The sequence below is a fragment of the Myotis daubentonii genome, chromosome 4 (assembly GCF_963259705.1).
Source record: "Myotis daubentonii chromosome 4, mMyoDau2.1, whole genome shotgun sequence".
NCBI classification, from domain to species: domain Eukaryota; kingdom Metazoa; phylum Chordata; class Mammalia; order Chiroptera; family Vespertilionidae; genus Myotis; species Myotis daubentonii.
In genome coordinates, this window is record NC_081843.1 from 110,354,194 (window position 1) to 110,375,057 (window position 20,864).

General features: G+C 47.2%; 1 protein-coding gene across 1 annotated transcript in view; it reads right to left on the reverse strand.

Moving 5' to 3' along the window:
• WDR70 (WD repeat domain 70) overlaps positions 1–20,864 on the reverse strand; it is a 209,626-nt gene that overhangs the window by 13,037 nt on the left and 175,725 nt on the right. The window contains exons 14-17 of the mRNA XM_059694917.1: positions 6,391–6,491; positions 4,765–4,844; positions 2,682–2,798; positions 659–821 (exon numbers count right to left, since the gene is read on the reverse strand). Of these exons, the coding sequence (XP_059550900.1) occupies positions 659–821; positions 2,682–2,798; positions 4,765–4,844; positions 6,391–6,491 (461 nt within the window). The remainder of the gene's footprint in view (positions 1–658; positions 822–2,681; positions 2,799–4,764; positions 4,845–6,390; positions 6,492–20,864) is intronic.

Genomic DNA, 20,864 nt, shown 5'->3' on the forward strand with positions numbered 1-20,864 from the left:
ACCAATCTTAAGTTGTATTGTGCTAATTAACTATACTTTGGTTATGTAAGGTGTTCACATTAGGGGAAGTTGGGTGAAGAGCATACTTGAATACTTTGTACTGTTTTTGCAACTTTGTTAAGTTTAAAATAAAAAATTTTAAAGCCCCAATTCTACAGTAGTGCCTTTCTTTCATGTAAGTGTAGCTGGTTTCTTGCTTTAAGGGCCACTGCATGCTCCCCGATACTGGGCCATGTAAGGGAACCTGAGCAGGCAGGTCTCCGCTGCTGTGTAAGTGTTACTCACAGGTGCCGCTCCGCACGTGAAAGACGGTCTTAATAACAGACCTAGAGCTCCTCCCCTTCGTTTGCTTTCAACCCTCCTCAACTTAGATAATGCACACAGGCAATACATTTTTTTATCACAGGAGGAATGGACTTCACATAATTAATGGGCTTACACTAGGCTGTAGTCTGGTGGAACTGACCTGGTTAACAATTCACCATGTTAGAGCCCTAAGATACACAGATGCCCGGATTTCAGAACGATGGGTGCCTGGCCTAGTTTTTATTCTCCAGGATAAAACAGGAAACGGAGACATGAGAACCTCAGAGCAGCCACTGTTCTTCCCAATGCATTAAGCATGAGGACTTTTCCCCGTGAAAGGCTGTCCCCTTACTTGGAATAGGCTGGAGAAACCCAGTACGGGTTGTCCTCCGCGGCCTTGGCGTGGCGCAGGATGGCCTCCCGGGGATTGCTGTCATCAGTCTTATCCAAAGCAATGTTCTTCACGATGTATGAGGACAGGGTGCCACCGTGGGTTCCCACCCGGCCGCCACGACCTGTCCAAAGGGAAACACCCACGTCAGGAACATAACACGCATGACAACCTATGGGTTTGCCCTGTGCACACTCTACTTCTGACAAGGCTGAGAAGCCCTCGGCGCTGGCTTCCAAGGCGCCCAGGTAATGAATGGCAGTCGGGCTGGAACTCTGGCATGACCTGATTTTTGTCCCTCCCTCCCCCAGAATCAGGGTCTCAAGCGAGGGGCTCAAGTTCTTCAGACTTGTGTGAAGCACACAGGTCTCAGCAGTACTTGAACATCATCCTTTCAGCTTTCATTTATGATGGTCACAACCAAAGTAGCAACTCATGGAACCTCAATTTCCCCAGCACATTTGTAAATAGAGACATTTTTGTTATGTCTCCATTGCTTAATTTACATAATGATATGGATGTCGGGAGAATTACAAGTAGTTTGCCATGTATATACCTTAAAAAATTCCTCAGGTATGATCATTTGAAATTCAATTAATAAAAGTAACCAGTATTTGTTAGATGATATTGTAGTTTTGAACAAATATATCTTGGGGCTTCCCATCTCCCAAGGACCTCGTAGGGGAGAAAACAAGCAAGCTGAGCGCACTGACTCAGTAGTTCACTCTCACTGCTCTGGGAGACAGCAAGCTTTCTAAGGCAGGAGTTTATTCCCTGTAAGTCCCCAACATGCTTGACAGTCAAAAACATAAGAAGATTGACTTTTTCGGAAGATTTAAAAAAATAAAATGAAAAGCCAAACAGCACTAAAAGATTGATTTTATAAATCAAGATATGAAGAGATTAAATAATTAATTGCCAAAGAACATAGATGGCCCCGGTAATTATTCTAGTTCTCAGAGGGAGGATAGAGTGAGTTGGTGGTGAGTGTTTAGGAAGAGATGAATCCAACTGGGGAAAGCTCAGAAGAGGTCAGGGTCAGACTGTCGAGAACTTCCAATCTCTGGAAATGCAATTGGCCAGTGGGAAGCTTGGAAGATCTCGGGCAGCAGGAGTTGGGAATGACAGCTGGTGTAAGGAGCATCAGGTGAGGTAGGGAGGAGGGCGAGTGATGGAGATAAGGAGATAAGGTGCCGAGTTAGTCAGAAGTGTTTGTCAATCCAGGCCCTACTATTTAGAAACTTTGATTAGGATGTTGGCAGAGAAAACTTTCCTAAAAAATGAGATTGATATGTGGTATGTGTTCAATGCTGAAGGGGCAGATCAAACAGATGTGGGTCCACAACTCAGGTTCAGATGAATGAACAAGTCAAAAGCTGTAGACTTGTGAGCTGGGACAGAAGGAAACTCCGCGGGGATAACAGAAAGTGGCGTTCTGGTAAAGGCGTGTGCTGTGCTGTGGCCAAGGCTGCTTGCTTCCTTCCGGTACAGACTTTGTTAAAACCTTTAAGGACTTTTATTCATCTCCCAGGACAAAAGGCAGCTCCATTTTACCAGCACGGAACTAAAATGATGGCCATTTTCTGCCTCGTGTGAAACCTAACCCAGCCTGGGTTCTGGTCAAAGTGCCCAATGGTGCATATTAAGCCAATGCTGAGAGCCACGGTTTTAGCAGTGGGCTCCCAGGAGCCCCAGAGTTCCACCGAGGTCACCTCCAGGGCTCAAGTTAGAGACCAAGCTGAGGGCCTGGGCTTCCTCTCCACTTCTGCATTACAGCGCCATCTGGTCAGCTATGTGCACTGGAATTCCGCATCCTATACTAAGCAAAAGCTTCTGATGCTAACAAGAAAATGTCTGAAAACACCTATTTAGTAAAATCTCTCTGAAGACAAAGAAGCATCCAGGCCCCAAGGATGGTCCCCATTCTCCAGCCACTCCCCGGTGCTGCCCCCACCCCTCTGCAGGCCACGCCGAGAGCAGTCACCTGGGCCCGCCACAGGAGGCTCGGGCTTGTGCGACTTCAGGGGGTCCAGTCTGTCCTTCTCCAGCTGCTTCCTGGTGCTCCGCTGGCGGGGCTCACGGAACATCGGCAAGGCGTGAGCTATGAGGAGTCACATTTGAAAAATTTCATTATAATAATAAGCCTTCCACCCAAAAGGCATAGCTAAGGCATGACTAACCGAAAGATGAAATGGAAGTCATAATGACAGCCTTCCTCTAATAACAAAAGACAGTCTTACTGTAACCAATTAACCAATTCTGTTGGAGACCAGACTCGTTGTTCACCTCTCCTGGCAACCAATGGCACACAGGAAATGGCCAGAGACTGTCACGGAAACACTGGGGAGGCTCCCCGTTTCCCAAGCCCTGGGGGGCAGTTAGACCTAATTTCTGTGGTTTGGAGAAGACACACGGTAATGGGGCCGCCTACTCTTTTCTCTGATGGGCCTGCATGCGCATCTTGCCAGCAGCCTGCCGCCAGCCCCGAGGTCTCCTCAGATGCCTCAGAGGCACTGGAATCACTTCACACGTTTCTGAAATGTGACCACCTCTCAGGAGGAGCTGACGACACTGAGTGGCCGGAAGGGAGGGGCACTTGTCCCACTGAAACTGGGATAAAGGTTGCCCGAATGCACGGGGGTGCCCGGCTCTCCTGCGTGGCGACTGGATGGGCATTATTCCTACATCTCAGTGGGACAAGCCAAACAATAAAAATCAAAGCAATACTTGTCCAATTATGGTTGTGTGTTTACTCAGTGTCAGAATTAAATTTCAGAACATAAAAGAGCATATGGATTTAAGAGGGAAATGGATATTCTGAGGGAGAGGGAGAACATTTGGGAGGTGGGGGAATAAAATATCTTTTTTTGACCAGAAAAAGCACCTGAATAATTTCTTTGGATGCTTGCATGCAGATTAAAACCTCCTGTTACAAGGGAAAATTTTCCCCAGAGGCCTGGGAGAGGCAGGTAAAGGAATAATGGGAATTTAAAAGGAGTTTATAATATGAATAACAGAAATGTCTGCACCACCTCAAACATGCTCCCAGTATCCCCACCCCCACCCGCCACCTCCACTCCAGCACCTGGGCCTGGGCCGTATCACGCGCTGGTGAAACAGGCAGCCTGAGTCCGGGACACAGTGCCGTCCCTGTTGGGCAACACGGCACGCAGTATTTTTAGGAGGGGAACATAGCTTTTCACTTCAAACGGCTGGAGGAATTTAAGTAGGCCGCATGTAATTACATGAGCCAGACGGTTATGACACCGACTTTAACACTTCTACTCCTGCAAGAAGTGTTGTGGGATCCCTTCAGGGACCATAAGTTCCAAGGGAGCTGGTCTCATAGGAGACCCACCACCGGGAGAGAGCCCAGCAGTGCAGCGCCCTCTGGGCTTAGAGGAGAGTGGGTAAGTCCACAGGGGCTTCCGCCCACGACAAGTGCTACAGCATCCAAGGCTGCCTTCCTGGCCGCTGCCTAGGACCGGCCTGAGACTGAGGCTCTGGGGACACAGAATTCTGCCCGATTGATTGACGAGGTGGTGTGGCAAACCCAGAGGAGCTGCTGTCCTAGGGATTTCTGATCAGACCCCAGGTAGTTAACCTTCCATCTCAGTGCCCCTGGGCCGGGCGATGGCAGGTCACAAACTGCAGAGGGAGGCGGGGGAGAGCCTCCACCCTCCCCTGATAAAACTGTTGTCCAGCATCACATGGCCGGTCAGTAATTGAACTGGACGCACCAGCTCCCCTGATTCCAGGACCAGCACTCTTTCTTGTTTATTCTTAGAACAGATTGTTATTCTTTAAAAGGCTGCTACAGAGTAATGCATTAGGCTCCAACAGGCTTTTCCGTTTGGGGTTGAAAGTTACATAAAATGACTCCGTCTCCGTGATGAGCTACAGAAGCCCAGGGTGAGCTGGTCCATGGCTGCAGTCCTATCCACATGCATGGGAGCACTGGTGGCATCTGCCTGAGCTCGGAGGGCTTCTCCTGCCCCCAGAGCCATGAGATCAGCACTGCACCAGAGCGAAGAGAGGGATGGTGAAGAAATCAGCTAACAACTTACGGGTGATGATGTAGTCCTGGGTCAGAGTCTCAGCTTGCTTCGCCTTCCGCTGGGTTTTGACCACACATAATTTTGCTCCCCTGGGGAGGGTAAAAGCATAGTGTTTTCTTTACTTGGTCTCAGAAACAGAAAGCATATGTTGAAAGCATCAGACACTCTCAGGAACACACTGTGTGCACCATCTCACCACACCCTTGACTTTCTCAGGGATGTGACAGATGACGCCGCCGTGATAAGAGACCGACCGTAAGGAAAGCAAGGCTGCTGTCAGTGGTTACTACAGAGAGAAAGGGATGCAGAGGTAACTGGGCAGCAGAAGGCTGGTTTAAAAATGTACAGAAATAATCTACAATGAAAATCTTCAGGAGATATTAATAACATTAATCAGCCTTTTCACCCTAATGGTCAGAGGGTTCAAATTTTCGTTTATGTCCCAGGTGAAAGCAGTCTGGGTGGTCTAGACCCCAAGTGGCATTTGTAAGCATCTCAAATACAAGAGGACGAGTGTCTGGCGCTGAGCTGGCTGGGCAGCGCTGCCAAAGGGCTAAGAATGCGGGGGATGAACCAAAAGTGTGCTCAGGACACCTCCCTTCTCCTTAGCAGCACGAGCCATCCCGCTTGGGAGAGGCATACACAAACAAGCCAATTCTTAAAGATCCTGAAGGCAGTGCTTTCCAAATGGGCGCTATCAAATGGGGCTCATCGTCTTCTCCAGTGGACCGGACTCCCTCTCATCCGAGTTATATTAGCATTTTCAAATTCTTTATGGAAAAACAAAAACCTATTTGTTCTTAAATACCACAATATGTAACTTTATTTTCTAGGACAAAGGTTCCAACCCTAATTCAGAAAGTTCTGAAGAAGACAAGACTGTCTGCTTCCACTTAGAGCCAAATTATGGCCAATGGATACTCATTAGTAAAGGATGTGGGACCTCAAGGCAGGTCTATGGGGGACTCCAGTGACATCAGCATGAATTTTAATACTGGCTAACCAGGCTTACTCTCCAGAATGAACCATTCAGTCAGAGAAAAGCAACACCATCCTTTTCTATGTCCATCCATGTCCACCTTTGTGCCCAAGGAAAATGGGAGTGGATAGGCTGGGCTTTAGCAAAGTTCTCTGAAATACACTAGTGTGCTTACATTGGGCATCTGGGGTGAGCCAGGGGTTGGAAGGCGGAAGTCTTTGTGCTTCCCCTTCCGCTGGCAGGGAACCACCCTTCTATCTGATAAAAGGCCAGATAGAGAGGGAACAAAACAGACTGGCCGGCCCCATTTCCTGTAATGGTCAGCTTGCTGCCCTGTTGATCCCCTACATGCATCACTGCTAATGCCACTGTCCAGGGTGGTATGTAGAGTGGGCCGGCCTCCCCCTGCACTCAGCATTTCGGCTAAAGAACTGCAAATCCCCAGGACACTTTCACTTTGAATTCTGTCTGGATCAAGGGTGATACCCAAATCCTCTAAAGCACAATGCTAAAAGTCTGAGGCTTTGCTCTGTGCCAGCTGCATTTTCTGAAAGGGTGGATCCCCATCAAAGGAGGGAATAAATGAAAGCGGGTGAAACAAAGGCCCTCCCCCCAGTTGTTGTCATCCATCTACAACAGGCAACAGTGCTGAATACCTCTGACTCTTGTTGGGGTCATAATAGACTTTCGCCAGCCCGTTTCCAGTTCCCACCATGATCTGGTTCAGCTTTGGATGCCACAGGCAGCGGACCACACTCTGAAAAGGAGAGGCATGGTGATCAGGTATCAGCTACAGAAGGGAAAATCCTGCTGGTACTCCCATGGCTGGTTTCCTAATCCGACTATCAGCCTAGTGGCTGCCTCTGTATCTTTTAGGACATTTTCTTTAAACCTAAGGTATTCCTTTGGTCCATTTCCATTCCAACACCTATTATCTGTGTGACATATTAACGTAAGGAAGATGTTCCCTCCTCACAGCCCTGACACCACAGCGCTGGGCTTCCCCACTCTGCCGCCACGAGAGGCTGGCATCTTGGAAAGCTAAACACATAACTCAGTCCTGCTGCCTCTGGCGCAGTGAGAGCTCGGAGTTTAATGCTTGGACACTCACAGTGCGCCCCTGGACCGCAGACTGGGACCAGGTGGTTATTGTTTTCGGTTCACAAGGCTCCAATCTCATAAAGCTTTCTCAGGGACAACACATACTTGCAGGCACTGAAGAACACCTCCCTGTCTGTGAGATAAACCAGAGGACAATAGCAGAAGGAAAGCAGAGACGCAGAACACGGACTTGACATGAACCTAAATGAAAAGCTGTTTAAGAGGAGACTCCCTGGAAGCTCTGATCCCTGAACCCACGGCTGTGAGGGCAGTGAGCGGTGCTCTGGGTCAGAAAGAAGCTCGAGTTCTCAGTGAGACCCACAACCTAATTTTAATTTCTGTCTGCGTGAGAGGGCACAGGTGGGAGGGCCTGCAGTGAGAGGGCACAGGTGGGAGGGACTGCAATGAGAGGGCATAGGTGGGAGAGCCTGCAGTGAGAGGGCACAGGTGGAAAGGACTGCAGTGGGAGGGCCTGCAGTGAGAGGGCACAGGGTGGAGGGACTGCAGTGAGAGGGCACAGGTGGGAAGGACTGCAGTGAGAGGGCACAGGTGGGAGAGCATGTAGTGAGAGGGCACAGGTGGGAGAGCCTGCAGTGAGAGGGCACAGGTGGGAGGGATTGCAGTGAGGGGGCATAGGTGGGAGGGATTGCAGTGAGAGGGCACAGGTGGGAGGGCCTGCAGTGAGAGGGCACAGGTGGGAGGGATTGCAGTGAGAGGGCACAGGTGGGAGGGCCTGCAGTGAGAGGGCACAGGTGGGAGGGACTGCAATGAGAGGGCATAGGTGGGAGAGCCTGCAGTGAGAGGGCACAGGTGGAAAGGACTGCAGTGGGAGGGCCTGCAGTGAGAGGGCACAGGGTGGAGGGACTGCAGTGAGAGGGCACAGGTGGGAAGGACTGCAGTGAGAGGGCACAGGTGGGAGAGCATGTAGTGAGAGGGCACAGGTGGGAGAGCCTGCAGTGAGAGGGCACAGGTGGGAGGGACTGCAGTGAGAGGGCACAGGTGGGAAGGACTGCAGTGAGAGGGCACAGGTGGGAGAGCATGCAGTGAGAGGGCACAGGTGGGAGGGATTGCAGTGAGGGGGCATAGGTGGGAGGGACTGCAGTGGGAGGGACTGCAGTGAGAGGGCACAGGTGGGAGGGACTGCAGTGAGAGGGCACAGGTGGGAGGGCCTGCAGTGAGAGGGCACAGGGGGGAGGGACTCCAGTGAGAGGGGCACAGGGGGGAGGGACTACAGTGAGAGGGGCACAGGTGGGAGGGACTACAGTGAGAGGGCACAAGTGGAAGAGACTGCAGTAGGAGGGCACAGGTGGGAGGGCACAGGTGGGAGGAACTGCAGTGGGAAAGCCTGCAGTGAGAGGGCACAGGTGGGAGGGACTACAGTGAGAGGGCACAAGTGGAAGGGACTGCAGTAAGAGGGCACAGGTGGGAGGGCACAGGTGGGAGGAACTGTAGTGGGAAAGCCTGCAGTGAGAGGGCACAGGTGGGAGGGACTGCAGTGAGAGGGCACAGGTGGGAGGGACTGCAGTAAGAGGGCACAGGTGGGAGGGCACAGGTGGGAGGAACTGCAGTGGAAAAGCCTGCAGTAAGAGGGCACGGGGGGGAGGGACTGCAGTGAGAGGGCACAGGTGGGAGGGACTGCAATAAAAGGGCACAGGTGGGAGGGACTGCAGTGGGAGGGCACAGGTGGAAGGGACTGCAGTGGGAAGGCACAGGTAGGAGGGACTGCAGTAAGAGGGCACAGGGGGGAGGGACTGCAGTGGGAGGGACTGCAGTGAAAGGGTACAGGTGAGAGGGTCTGCAGTGAGAGGGCCCGGGGCAGGGGAAGGGTGGCAGGGATAGGATTAAGGGGGAAACAATGAAGCAGAAGTTGATAGGAACAAACATCATGAGCTAGGTCCTGCAGATCTCATTGGGATGGGACAGGAAATGAGTGGAAACCTCAATTCAACATTTATTAACAACTTATGCACCAAGCAATGTACAAGGACCAAGGAAAAAGGGTACATTAGGTGCTGCCATTTTACATTCTAACAGTGAAATGAAAACAATGGGATTTCCTTCTCCTAGGTCTACCTTGGCTTGATCTTTGATTTCTCCTCCCTAATCCTCCTACTCTTTTGTTAAGACAGAATATCTGGAACTCTCTGCAGTTCCTTTTTATAAAAATCCTGGATCCCACCTGCCTGGCAAAAAATATGCATGTAGCTCAATGGCTACCAATCTTCCCTGAGACTGAGGAGCTGGCAGGAAATGTAAGGAGGCTGCAGGCTTCCAGTTCATGTCTGACAACACCCTCCCAAGAGTAGCCTCAGCTCTGCACCACTGAAGGGGGAAGAGATGTTCTATTGAGAAAAATCACATCAGAATGGCACCACTACTGAGACTAATTTGAGAGCAGTGGAAATGTCCAGTGGTCACAACCAGGCACATGGAAGCATGAGAAGAGTCACAAACGTAACTTCATGGCCCCTGTCTAGCATAAGTTCATCCAAGCCAATATTCACCTTCCTCCATCTCTGCTTAGACCACCCTATTGAGCGCTGCACCCTATGACTCCCCTTACTCCGAGCTTTCTTTTTCACAGCATGCATCACCTTTTAACATAATGTATAATGCATTGTGAGTTATGCTTATCCTGCCTTCTGCACTAGAATGCATGTCCACATAGGCAGAGATCTTGGTCTGTTTGGTGTGGCAATGTATGCCAAGTATCTGGTGCTCAATGAATTTTTGCTGAAGAAATGAATCAAAAGTTACAGTTCACCGAAGCCTAACTGGATCGCTTTGCTAAGTTGGAGATGACTTTTAAGTTAAAATATTACCACTTACGAGGAATAATTTTCTTTCTCCAGACCCTTATTATACTCAAGTATCTCACACATGCAGTGGGGGCGGTCCTCCCCACTGTGGTCCTAAAAAGAGGAAAGAGCATGAACCAGAGAGCAAGAGAGGACAGTGAGAGGGGCTGTCAAGAGCCTTCCGAATCTCGGCCACTCACAAACAGTCCCGGGACAATCGTAAGGATATAGTTCTCAAGTTATCTCCCTTCTTTGTTTCTCCAGATGTCTGGCTAAGCATCTAAGATTACTGGTTTTCAAATATGTTTTCAAGTGAGCAGGGTGCAGAATTGTAAAAGATCCACAATGTCGGCCTGGGAAATTCCAAGTCACCCAGCCAAACAGGCAGTGTGCAGGGGCAGCAGGTTACTGTTACTCTCTCCCTCCACGCCGTGGGTGTAAATGTTAGAGAGAGGCCACTGCCCAGGCCAACGACCAATGTCTGATTGCTTTCCAGGGAGGCCCAGCTTGGACGCTGCACCTCTACTCTTATTCACAGCTTCCCCCTCAGAGCTCGCAGCGACACACAGGGCTGGCCAGCACATTTACACTCTTTTTCACACGGAAGCAAGGAGCAGGCAAACAAGCGCCCTTGCACTAACCAGTCATTCAGAGCCCATCCATCCACTGTGGCAATGAGTCCCCAACGCAGCCAATGGGGGCTCTGAGCAGTCAGGCAAGGGATACTTAAGGCTCAATTACCCTAAGACTGGTTATTAATCAAGTACTACAGGGATTCCAGAACGTGGAATGAAGAAACAGAATTCAAAGTCAAAGGTTGGGTGGGCCTTTTTTGTTTATTAATATTTATTGTGCATGTTTAGCTAACCTTCAGAAACTTTGCAGCTAATGCGGCCCCGCACTTTGTCCTGTCAAGGAAATGCATCTTATAGCAGAGAGCTGGCCATCTGCCAACCCAAACAATCCCCGAGACAGCAGCGAGGCTGGGAGCGAGCAGAGCTGCCACGCTGCTAACTTGTCAAACATACATGCCGGGCTTTACTTCACAACAACGGGACACGTGCCTGCTAGAAGCCTGAGGAGCCATCAGAAGACGGATGAGCTATGACTACTTGAAAGAGTGCATTCCCTCGATCAACCACCCACCCACCCACCCAACTGCTTCCAGCCTCTGTTTCTGAAGAGGTGCTTCTGTGGCTGAGGGCTCACACTCAGACGGTCAGACCTACCGGCCATGCGGCAGGTGAAGAGAACACATCAGCATTGAAGAACCAGAGAAGAGAGTCATGAAGGGTCTACAAGGATCACAGCGAAAGCCTTCACATTATACTGTGAGCTTCAAAAGGCAGCAGACCACTGTTGGGCAAAGAACTCAATTTTGAAATGAGTCTGCATATTTCACAACTACTTTCATGATTTGCTTAACTAAATTGATAAAGCACTTTATCAACTTAATGTAGTTCATTTTACCAAAACATGGGGACCATTAATGGCTTCCCCTAGCTGCCCAAGCTAAACTTCACTTTAGCATAAAATTCGGTCTTGTCTTTTAAACCAAAGCCTACTTTCATTTTAGTGTTATAAACTGGCAGGACAGAACAGAACAGTCCCAATCTGTCCCCAAAGTACTTAGCTCTGCGGCAGCCATGAGGAGATGCTAACCGGAGTTGGAAATCGTAAGCAAGATGACAAGAAGGAGTTACCCGACTTTAATGTGCTCAACACAGATCTTTCTTCTCTGCAGAGACCACAAGAAAAGAGAGTGGGCGAGGGGAGAAGAGACGCTGCGTATGAACGGCAGTGTCCAAGTGCCCAAACAGGGATTCCGGAGTTAGCCCTGAACACAAGTGAAAGGCCATGAAAAATTCCAAATAATTTACTTCTGTGGTTTTGGGGTTTACTTTAAGTGAAATTGTGGAAGCAAATAAGGAGAGAAGGAAGCCAATGAGAGTAATAAACTTACGTTTTAGGACATGTGGGAAGAGAACTATTAGGTATCTGGAATTTTATTTTATTTAAAGTAACAGAATCCTCACAACACTACAAAATTGGTAAACTTATTTCCATTTCACAAGAAAAAAACGGAGGTTTGTCGAAGGGCGGGTAACTTGCCCAAGGTCACGACCTTGTACAGAGAGCAGCTGGGAGAAGCAGGGAAGTTTTTCCAAGTCTAATGCTTGTTCCCTCACACGACCTAATTATGCAAAGTCCTATTTCAGAAGATGGGGAGGAGGGGATGTCAGAGGTTTTATATCCTTTCCAAACCGACCTAACCCAGAAGTAGAAATCTTAGCAAGTTTATGTTAAAAAGCAGATGGTATTACTAAAATCATAAAGGAAAAAGCCCACCACTGCCCGGTTCACAAATGTTTCTGTAAAAGAAACCAATGCCTGCGGAACATCTCAGGCGTCTGCAATGCACGCATCCAAACAGCGCCCGCTCCACAGCCCGTGCTGAGAAGCTGGCACCCTTCATGATTTCCTATCTGCGGCATGCTGATGATGAAGCCCCACTTCCTGATGCTCCCCAGCTGCTGACCCGCACTGTAAACCAAACTGCATCTGGCTTTTCCTGTTTTGTTTCTGTCAGTAAGTCCAAGAATGGAGAGGCTTACTCAGGGATCCATGCGAGAACCAGCGTTGTCAGGATTTTCAAATGAAGAGCCCGCACCTGTCTGTGGGGAGCCTGTGGGGAGACTACCACCCGTCTTGTGGCTTTGTTCAGGGGTGGCCCCCAGTCACGGGCATGCTCAGGACTACCCAATACATCGGAATGGTCATGTACGTGTGTGTTGATCCCCAAGGCGAAGAACACAGATCAAGATGTTGAGTCCAAAACAAATAAAAAGAAGTCAGATGAAAACGGAAAAGTACTGGAGAAAAAAGAAAAGTACTGGAGAAAGAACTGTCTTCCGATTTTCACAGGCTTTCTTTCACAGAGGAAGAAAAACAGCTTTCCACATTAAAATACTGAGCTGGGGAGAAGAGTGAGGTGGGAATTCTGTCAACCTTCCCAGGCTTTGTCCTGTCCTCTCAAAGCCCTGCTCTTCCCAAACTTGCATTATCTTGCCGCATGCACAGGCCATGGGGCTGGGCCTCAGCCCTCTGAAGTTCAGGAAGCAAACCTGTGTGTGAGCTTCAGTCTAATAAACAAGACTCCTCAGCACCCACCTGAGCCCCACGAAGATAACCCTCGAATGGAAAAATCAAAGACAGACATTTGCTCTGCTCTGCTCTCCTTCTAAGTGGGCTCGCACCTGTCCTGTCTTCCTCCCCGCACTCCTCATACTCCAAGCAACTTCCACCACAGGACCAGACCTGTAGCAACTGTCACTGCTCGAGGGGAATCTTCTCAGTCTTCCCCTCCCCTGCCCCCACTAATCTCCGATAAACCAGACAGAAGGTCAAGACTGAGGGCTCGAAAAGGCAACAAGGCCAGAGCACTTTCACAGAAACCAAACACGGAAAAGCGTGGCTCTGCCCCTGCCAGAAATGTTGGTTCAGATGCACAGATTACGCGTTTAAAAAACTGTCATCTAATTAGCAAATTAATTCTCATTGAGTCCATAGGAAATGCATGTATTAAAATCAGTTCATTTACAGCTTATGCTCTAAAATTAAGGTAACCACTAAAGCAGCAGGAATCTGGAATCTGGTAGTTGTCCTTGGCACTAAATGAATCACATCTGCATCTGATAATAAACTTGCCTAAAGAATTTCATCACGAGAAAAAGTTGTCGGAGAAAATGGAAAGTCTCTTGGGTAAGAAAATTAAACACAATTTTCTTCATCTAATTGAAAACACTAAATTTTAGTTTGGTCCAATCCTTGAAAAGAATTTATAAAGTCAAAGAAAGCACAAATTATGGCTGAAGAAAATCTGGTAATATTCTTATCAACAACAGTCTGGGAGCAAGAAGCAAACCCGAGCCTGGAAGCTAGAGTCTACAGGGTGAGGGACATGGGTGGTGGGTCCCCTTGGCACATGCCCAGAGGCCCCTCCCCAGAGGGATCCACTCAGAATTGCTACTGGAAGCACATCCCAGCATCCAGCAGAGCTTCCCACTATGGGCATGGGGTGGGATGGGATGGTGGAGGGGGTGGGGGGGCAGGTGTGCCGAGACCCGGAGCCCCAGAGCCTCAGGCAAGTCCCTGCCAGCAAAGAGCAGTCTTACCTGCCGGGAGCCGGTCCATCCTTGCTGTTTCAAGGGACCTGGCATATATGGCATACGGTTCTTAATATGTTTGCTCACCTTCTTGGCGCTGTGTTTTAACCAAGGTCACCTCTCCGAGAAAGGTTGTTTCCCCAGGTAGGAATTTTTCCCTGAAGTCAGGGAGGGGATGCCTCTCCTAGAAAGGTTGTTTCCCCAGGTAGGAATTTTTCCCTGAAGTCAGGGAGGGGATGAAACTCCTTAACTAAGTGCCAGGCGGGTAGTTAATCACTACAAACAATCATGCTTAAGCTACATAATCTTTACTCCCTGGAATGGAGATAAGAAACGCCCTAACCTTTGTAATAGAGATTGATAGGATTGAATCAAGTGGTATAAATACAGATGTAACAAGACAGAATTTAGAACACAGAACTCAGAACACAGAACTAAGAAGAGAGAACCTACAGACAGAATCTACACAGAACCTACAGACAGAAGAACTTCGCTGGAGAGAACATGGCAAAAGATCCTGGACTGAACCTGACTACAGAAATTGGCAAGAGAACCTGACTAGAACCTGGTGACTGAACCTGGCTGGAGATCTGAAGCAGAACCTCTCTGGAGATCCAGACCAGAACTTGGCTGGAGATCCTGGCTAGAAATCCTGGCTAGGCTGCTGATCAACTGAATGCTGTCTCCGTGTCATTCCTTCTTCGCCGACTCCGTCCACACCTTTGGGGACCCCTGGACCTGCTGGGGCTGGACCCCGGCATCTGGCGCCCGAACTCTGGAGATCCAGACTTACCCGTGTACATCCTGTGTGATCTACCCTGGGGACTGGGTGTGGAGAAGCCTGGGCAGCACTACCCAGCCCGTCTCAACCAAATCCACAGGGACCCAGGCCCTTTCACCTTCTTCATTCATCAATAGTTAGAGATGGGCATAAAGGCAATGACTACTAATTCTTTGAGTATATGAATAAATAAGGCATAAGTGGATAGAACTACTCAATCCCTAACTACTAGATGAGGAATATATGTGATCAGAGCTTGGAAGTCATTAAGTCTGTAAAACCAAAAAAATACAGGAAAAGCTAAATCTTCAAAGATGAGCTATCCAGGATATGTAAAGCGCTATTTATCTTAATAGAGTACAGGAAAAGATGTTTCACAACTCACGCTCCTTTATTTAGCTCTTTGGGGGTCTCACAACCCCTCCTCATACAAGACACAGCATTACCTGTCACTCCACAGAGGGAAAACCACTCTCCGGGGAGATGTGTTAATTACAGACCTCTCTCCTCCCCACACTATATATAACAGTGAACTCTGGCCGGAGCTCTGCTGGAACAGCTGGGAAACTTATTACTGAAGATCATTCATCAGATTCAGGTTGGGAGAGGGAAAGTGTCACAGAAAACTCTACCAGACATACAGTCTTCTCGTGGTCATCGCTCAGTGGGACGGAACATGGAGCTGGGGTCAGGCAAGAGGGCACTAGTTATTACTGTGTTATATGTTTATACAACATATAAAAAACAGTGTGTCATTCTGAACACCTTCAAACATCTACAAAATCAAGCTCTCCTTTTTGATATGTTACAGAGGAGTCAAGTATGTTTCTCCTTCGGGGCTGTATTATCTAGCGCCTGATTCTTCACCCAGTTTTGGCGTTCATGGCAATTATGTCTATTTAAGGAAATACAGATAAGTTCAAATAGCAATTAAGTAAAACACCAAATTCGTGTGCAGAGAAGGGGGAAAACGTTTCTGTTTAACCAAAAGGGAAATGCTGACTTTTCTACTAGAAATGAAAGCAAAACAGTAAACAGAAAACATTTCTTTGAAATTGCTGGCAACCACCCATCCGGTGTGGCTCAGTGGTTGAGCGTTGACTTATGAACCGGGAGGTTGTGGTTCGATTCCTAGTCAGGACACATGTCCAGGTTGAGGGCTCGATCTCAGTAGGGGGTGTGAAGGAGGTAACCGATCAATGATACTCTCTCATCATTGATGTTTCCATGTCTCTCACCCTCTCACTTCCTCTCTGAAATCAATAAAAATATTTAAAAAGAAAGAAAGAAACTGCTGGCACCAAGAAGTAGTAGACACCTTTTAACATAGGATGTTACAAGATTAAATGACACTAGAAAATGGATAAACTGCTCAACTGGACAAGCCCTCCTTCAGTCCTCATGCTTCTGCCTTTGGTGATTTATGAAGCCTGAGGCATCAAGTGGGAGTGCTTCTACCATGTAACTCCCAAAACAGGGCCACGGTCAAACAGATGATTACAGGAGAAGACATCTCCCTGTGGGCTCCGAGTCTGGATTCCGACGCAAACAGGATTTCAAAGAAGAGAATGTTGATAGAGAATCAAAAAAGCTGCACCTGAATTAAGAGTCTACTGCTTTACATAAATTTATGAAGTTTTTGTTTTTAAAAAGACTGGAGATGAGAACAGAAATGAAGTGATAAGTATATGAGAATTCTTCCTTCTAAGGAGGAACAGTGATCAGACTTTTGATAAAATATAGTGACAAATTCCAACAAATAATCTCCTTACTTCAAAGCAGAGTGTGTTCTACAAAATAGAGCCAGGGCACAGATCTTATTCATCAACATTGTAACAACCCAAACAAATTATATTTATTCGAGTTTTAAATTGCCAGCATTTTAAGCATCCGCAGTAAATTTGTTTCCTCCATGGAACTTGAAACAGGGCTATTTTTAGTAAGACTGAAAAAGGGTCATCTCAAGTTTTAAAGAAGCAGACAAAATAAAACGTGCACTTCTTTCATCAAATCTAAAACATGTATACTCTGAAATACCAAATTAATTTTTTTAATCCATTAACAAAAAATAGAAACAAGAAAGGGTGATAGGGAATAGGCCATGACAGTAGGCACCAATAAGGACACACTAGAATAAAATAAAACAAGAGGTAAAGCAACATTAACAAATACCTTTTCACTAAATACCTACTATGTGTCACATGTTATGCTAAGTATTGGGAATAGAATGCCCTTACCACCCAAATGGCACCTAGGAGACTCTTACTCCAATTTGGTCACATTAGAATCTAGAAATGGTTGAGAAGAGAGCATCAAAGATAAGAGAAGGTGAGAAAATATCCCACAAGGAAATGTTAAAAACAACGACAATACCAAGAACTAATTGTGGTTCCTTTAGATAAGAGAAGACCGAACAGTAACTTTATAATCCTCAAGGAAACAGAGGAGGTTGACCAGCTGTCCTCTGAGTCCACGAGGACTAGAGTAAAGGATGTGGGTTCTAAGAATGTGAGGCTAAAAGTAAAGGAAAAACAGGTCTGATGGTAAGGGCTTTCATAAGCAGGAATAAGCTCTTTAAGTAAAATTTTCTGTTAAAAGTAAGCATAACCAGCTTGATCAGCATGGCTCAGTTCTTGAACGTTGACCTATGAACCAGGAGGTCAAGGTTTGATTCCTGGTCAGGGCAAATGCCCAGGTTGTGGGCTAGGTCCCCAGTGTGGGGCATGCAGGAGGCAGCCAATTAATGATTCTCTCTTATCATTGATGTTTCTCTCTCTCTCTCCCCCGCCCCCTTCCCCCTGAAATCAAATACACACACACACACACACACACACACACACATATTTTAAAGTAAGCATAACCAGTGGACACAGACAATAGTGTGGTGAAGACCTGGGGTGGGACAGCAGCTGGGGGGAGGGGGGTAAAGAGGAGGGATTGGGAGACATCTGTAATACTGTCAACAATTTAAAAAACAACAACAGTAAGCCTGATTTTCATGTCGGAGAGGTAGGCCGCAGTTCTCAGGTAGGCAAGAAGATAACACTGAAAAACTGAGCGAAGCAGGCCTAATGCCAGGCAGCCGCTAATAAGCAACAGCCAGCAGCATTGCCTGCAATGGACAGATGTCAAGAGAACATACCTCCAGGGTGAGAGAGGAGACACTCCGGGATCAGTGACCTCACCCCACTCCCTACACTATGAATGTCCCTGCATATGTGCAGCCACGGTAGAGACACCTCCTAGTTACACCTGCTGCGATGTGTACTATTTCACTGTTAAGTTTTCCATCCCTGCTGTAAATCCCCCTGGCTCTGGGTGAGCCAAAGGAAACACATTTCACACAGTCTCTCCCTCTGAGGGCAGTTGTAACACCTGGACAAAAGGCATGGAGAGCCTACTTGAGGGCTCTGAGAAGCAAACAGTAGTAGGTAGATTGGGGAATTCGTCCAGAATTCACAGTACCACTGAAGCGGCAGTGAGTTAACCATTTCCCCCACTCTAGTACTCCACACCCGCACACCCCCAAAATCTGTGATGAGCAAAACATCAAAATTTTAAATAAAGACCAGATAAACTGATTTTTTCTTTGGTCTCAGGACTTAATGCAGCTTGGCACAGCACTGCTAAATGTTATTTATCTTAATTACTGAGATTTTTGGCACCTTCTTAAATTTTGTTCTTGGACTTGACCCTCATCCTGGCCCTGCCTCAACCTGTATCTCACTCTATTACACAACTATTAGCTCAAAATGGACCACAACTAAGTATAAAACATAAAACTTTTAGAGGAAAACAAAGAAAATCTGTGTGGCCTGGGTCTGTCAAGGAGTTCTTAGATGCAACACTGAAGTACAGTCTATAAAATAAAAAAACTGATAGACTAGACTTTATCAAAATTAAAATCTTCTGCTTTATAAAATACACCATTAAGAAAAAGTAAAAAACAAAACAAAACAAAAAAAACAAGCAACAGAGTGGGAGAAAATATTTTTAGATCATATATTTGGCAAAAAAATATTGGCATGTAGAATATATAAAAGGCTCTCAAAACTTAACAATAAGAAAACATACAACCTGACTTTAAAATGGTAAAAAAAACCTGAATAGGTACTTTGCCAAACACGACATAAAAATGGAAAATGAATACATGAAGATATGCAGCATCATGAGCCATTAGGAAAATGCAAATTACAACCATGATGACATCCTGCACCACACATATTAGAACATATAAAGTTAAAAATGCCAACAATACGAAATGCTGGTAAGGATCAGAGAAAGTGGACAATGCATGCGCTGTGGGTGAGAATGCTAGATATTATTGCTTCTCTGAAGACTGGCCTAGCATATTCCTATAAAAATAAACATGCACTCACCATATGACCAGCCAGCCTACTCTTAGGTGTTTATGAAAACTTATGGTTTTATATATACTAGTGGCCCAGTGCACAAATTTGTGCACATTGAAAGGAACTTAATTAGAAGAAATATTTTAATATCGTTATTTGCCCTATCTTTATAATAGAAGTGTTAACCAAATTCACGATCTACAATGACAGATTGAAACACACACCTGTGACTGGCGCCAGCGAGAGCTTTATATGTGTTGCACATGTGTGAGTCAAGTTAGCCTTTTATAGATATAGAATAAACTTGCTTAATTAGACCTGCTTTCTGATTTAGCTAAACTTTTTCCAGCCCAGTGAAGCACCCCAACTTCTCTTTCAGGTAATTGTCAGCAACACAGCAGTAAATATCAACATGAAGCAGATTGTTATTATAGATCAGGGGTCCTCAAACTACGGCCTGTGGGCCACATGCAAATACAAGTATTGTATTTGTTCCCGTTTTGTTTTTTTACTTCAAAATAAGATATATGCAGTGTGCATAGGAATTTGTTCATAGTTGTTTTTTTTTTAAACTATAGTCCGGCCCTCCAATGGTCTGGGGGACAGTGAACTGGCCCCCTGTTTAAAATGTTTGAGGACCCCTGTTATAGATCATGCAGGGGGAACGAAGGGAAAAATATTTAACTGCAGCAGTGTTTGACTATATTCTGCGCAGTGAGAAAACCTGAAGTCATTTTCAAGGTCCACCATTTCTTACTACTTTTCAGTCAGGTCAACTTTCTAAGCTTTCTAAATCTCTGTTTTCCGGCTAATGAAAAGAAAATAGGACTCCATCGAGTTTCCTATCTACCGACACCAGGACTTCTGTGAGGATCAAATGAGATGAGGCATGGGAAAACGCTTCATAAACATTTGATTAAAGTGTAAAATGTTTGCACCTAGCTATAAAGTAAGTCATGTTCCTGAGCTGAATAAACTCCAAGGAGGCTAGTTGCTAGGGAGAGGAAGCCAAGCGTTGCTACATGATGTCATTACCCAGCACCCACAGCCACCGTTCCGGGATGGATTGGGCTTGAGCCACATTTTACACCATGGGGTCTCGGCAGCATTGGCTACAATTTGGTGGGCTGTCAATCCGGGGTGGTGGCGGGGCCTGTGTCCCACTTGGGGGAAGCTGAGTGTTGCTTTGTGGGCACCAGGTCTGCAGTGCCATTTATTGTTAAATGGCCTGTTGCTAGGGAGAGGAAGCCAGGCGTTGCTATGTGATGTCATCACCCGGAGCCCACAGCCACCATTTTCGGGCTGGGCTGGGCTGTGGGCCACATTTTGCTCCGTGGGGTCTCAGCAGCATCGGCTGCAATTTGGTGGGCTGTTGCTCCGGAGTGACGGCAGGGCCTGTGTCCCACTTGGGGGAAGCCGAGTGCTGTTTCGTGGGTGTCAGGTCCATGGTGCTGTTTCTCTGTAAATGGCCAGTGCGTGCCACGGTAGCTTCTGCATTGAGCGTCTGCCCCCTGGTGGTCAGTATGCATCATGGCTACCGGTCGGACAGACACTTAGCATATTAGCCTTTATATATATATATATATATATATATATATATATATATATATATATATATATATATATATATATATATATATATACTAGGGGCCCGGTGCACGAAATTCGTGCACAGGGTGTGTGTGGGGTGGAGTGTCCCTCAGCCCAGCCTGCCCCCTCTCACATACTGGGAGCCCTCAGGCGTTGACCCCCATCACCCTCCAATCGCAGGATCGGCCCCTTGCCCAGGCCTGTGGCCTCTGGCCTAGGCAGGGACCCACAGCTGCAGCGGCCCCACGATCGTGGGCTTTGCTTTAGGCCCAGGCAAGGAACCCCTAGCTCCAGGGACTGCCAGCTTCGACCGTGCCCAGCTCCCATCGCTGGCTCCACCCC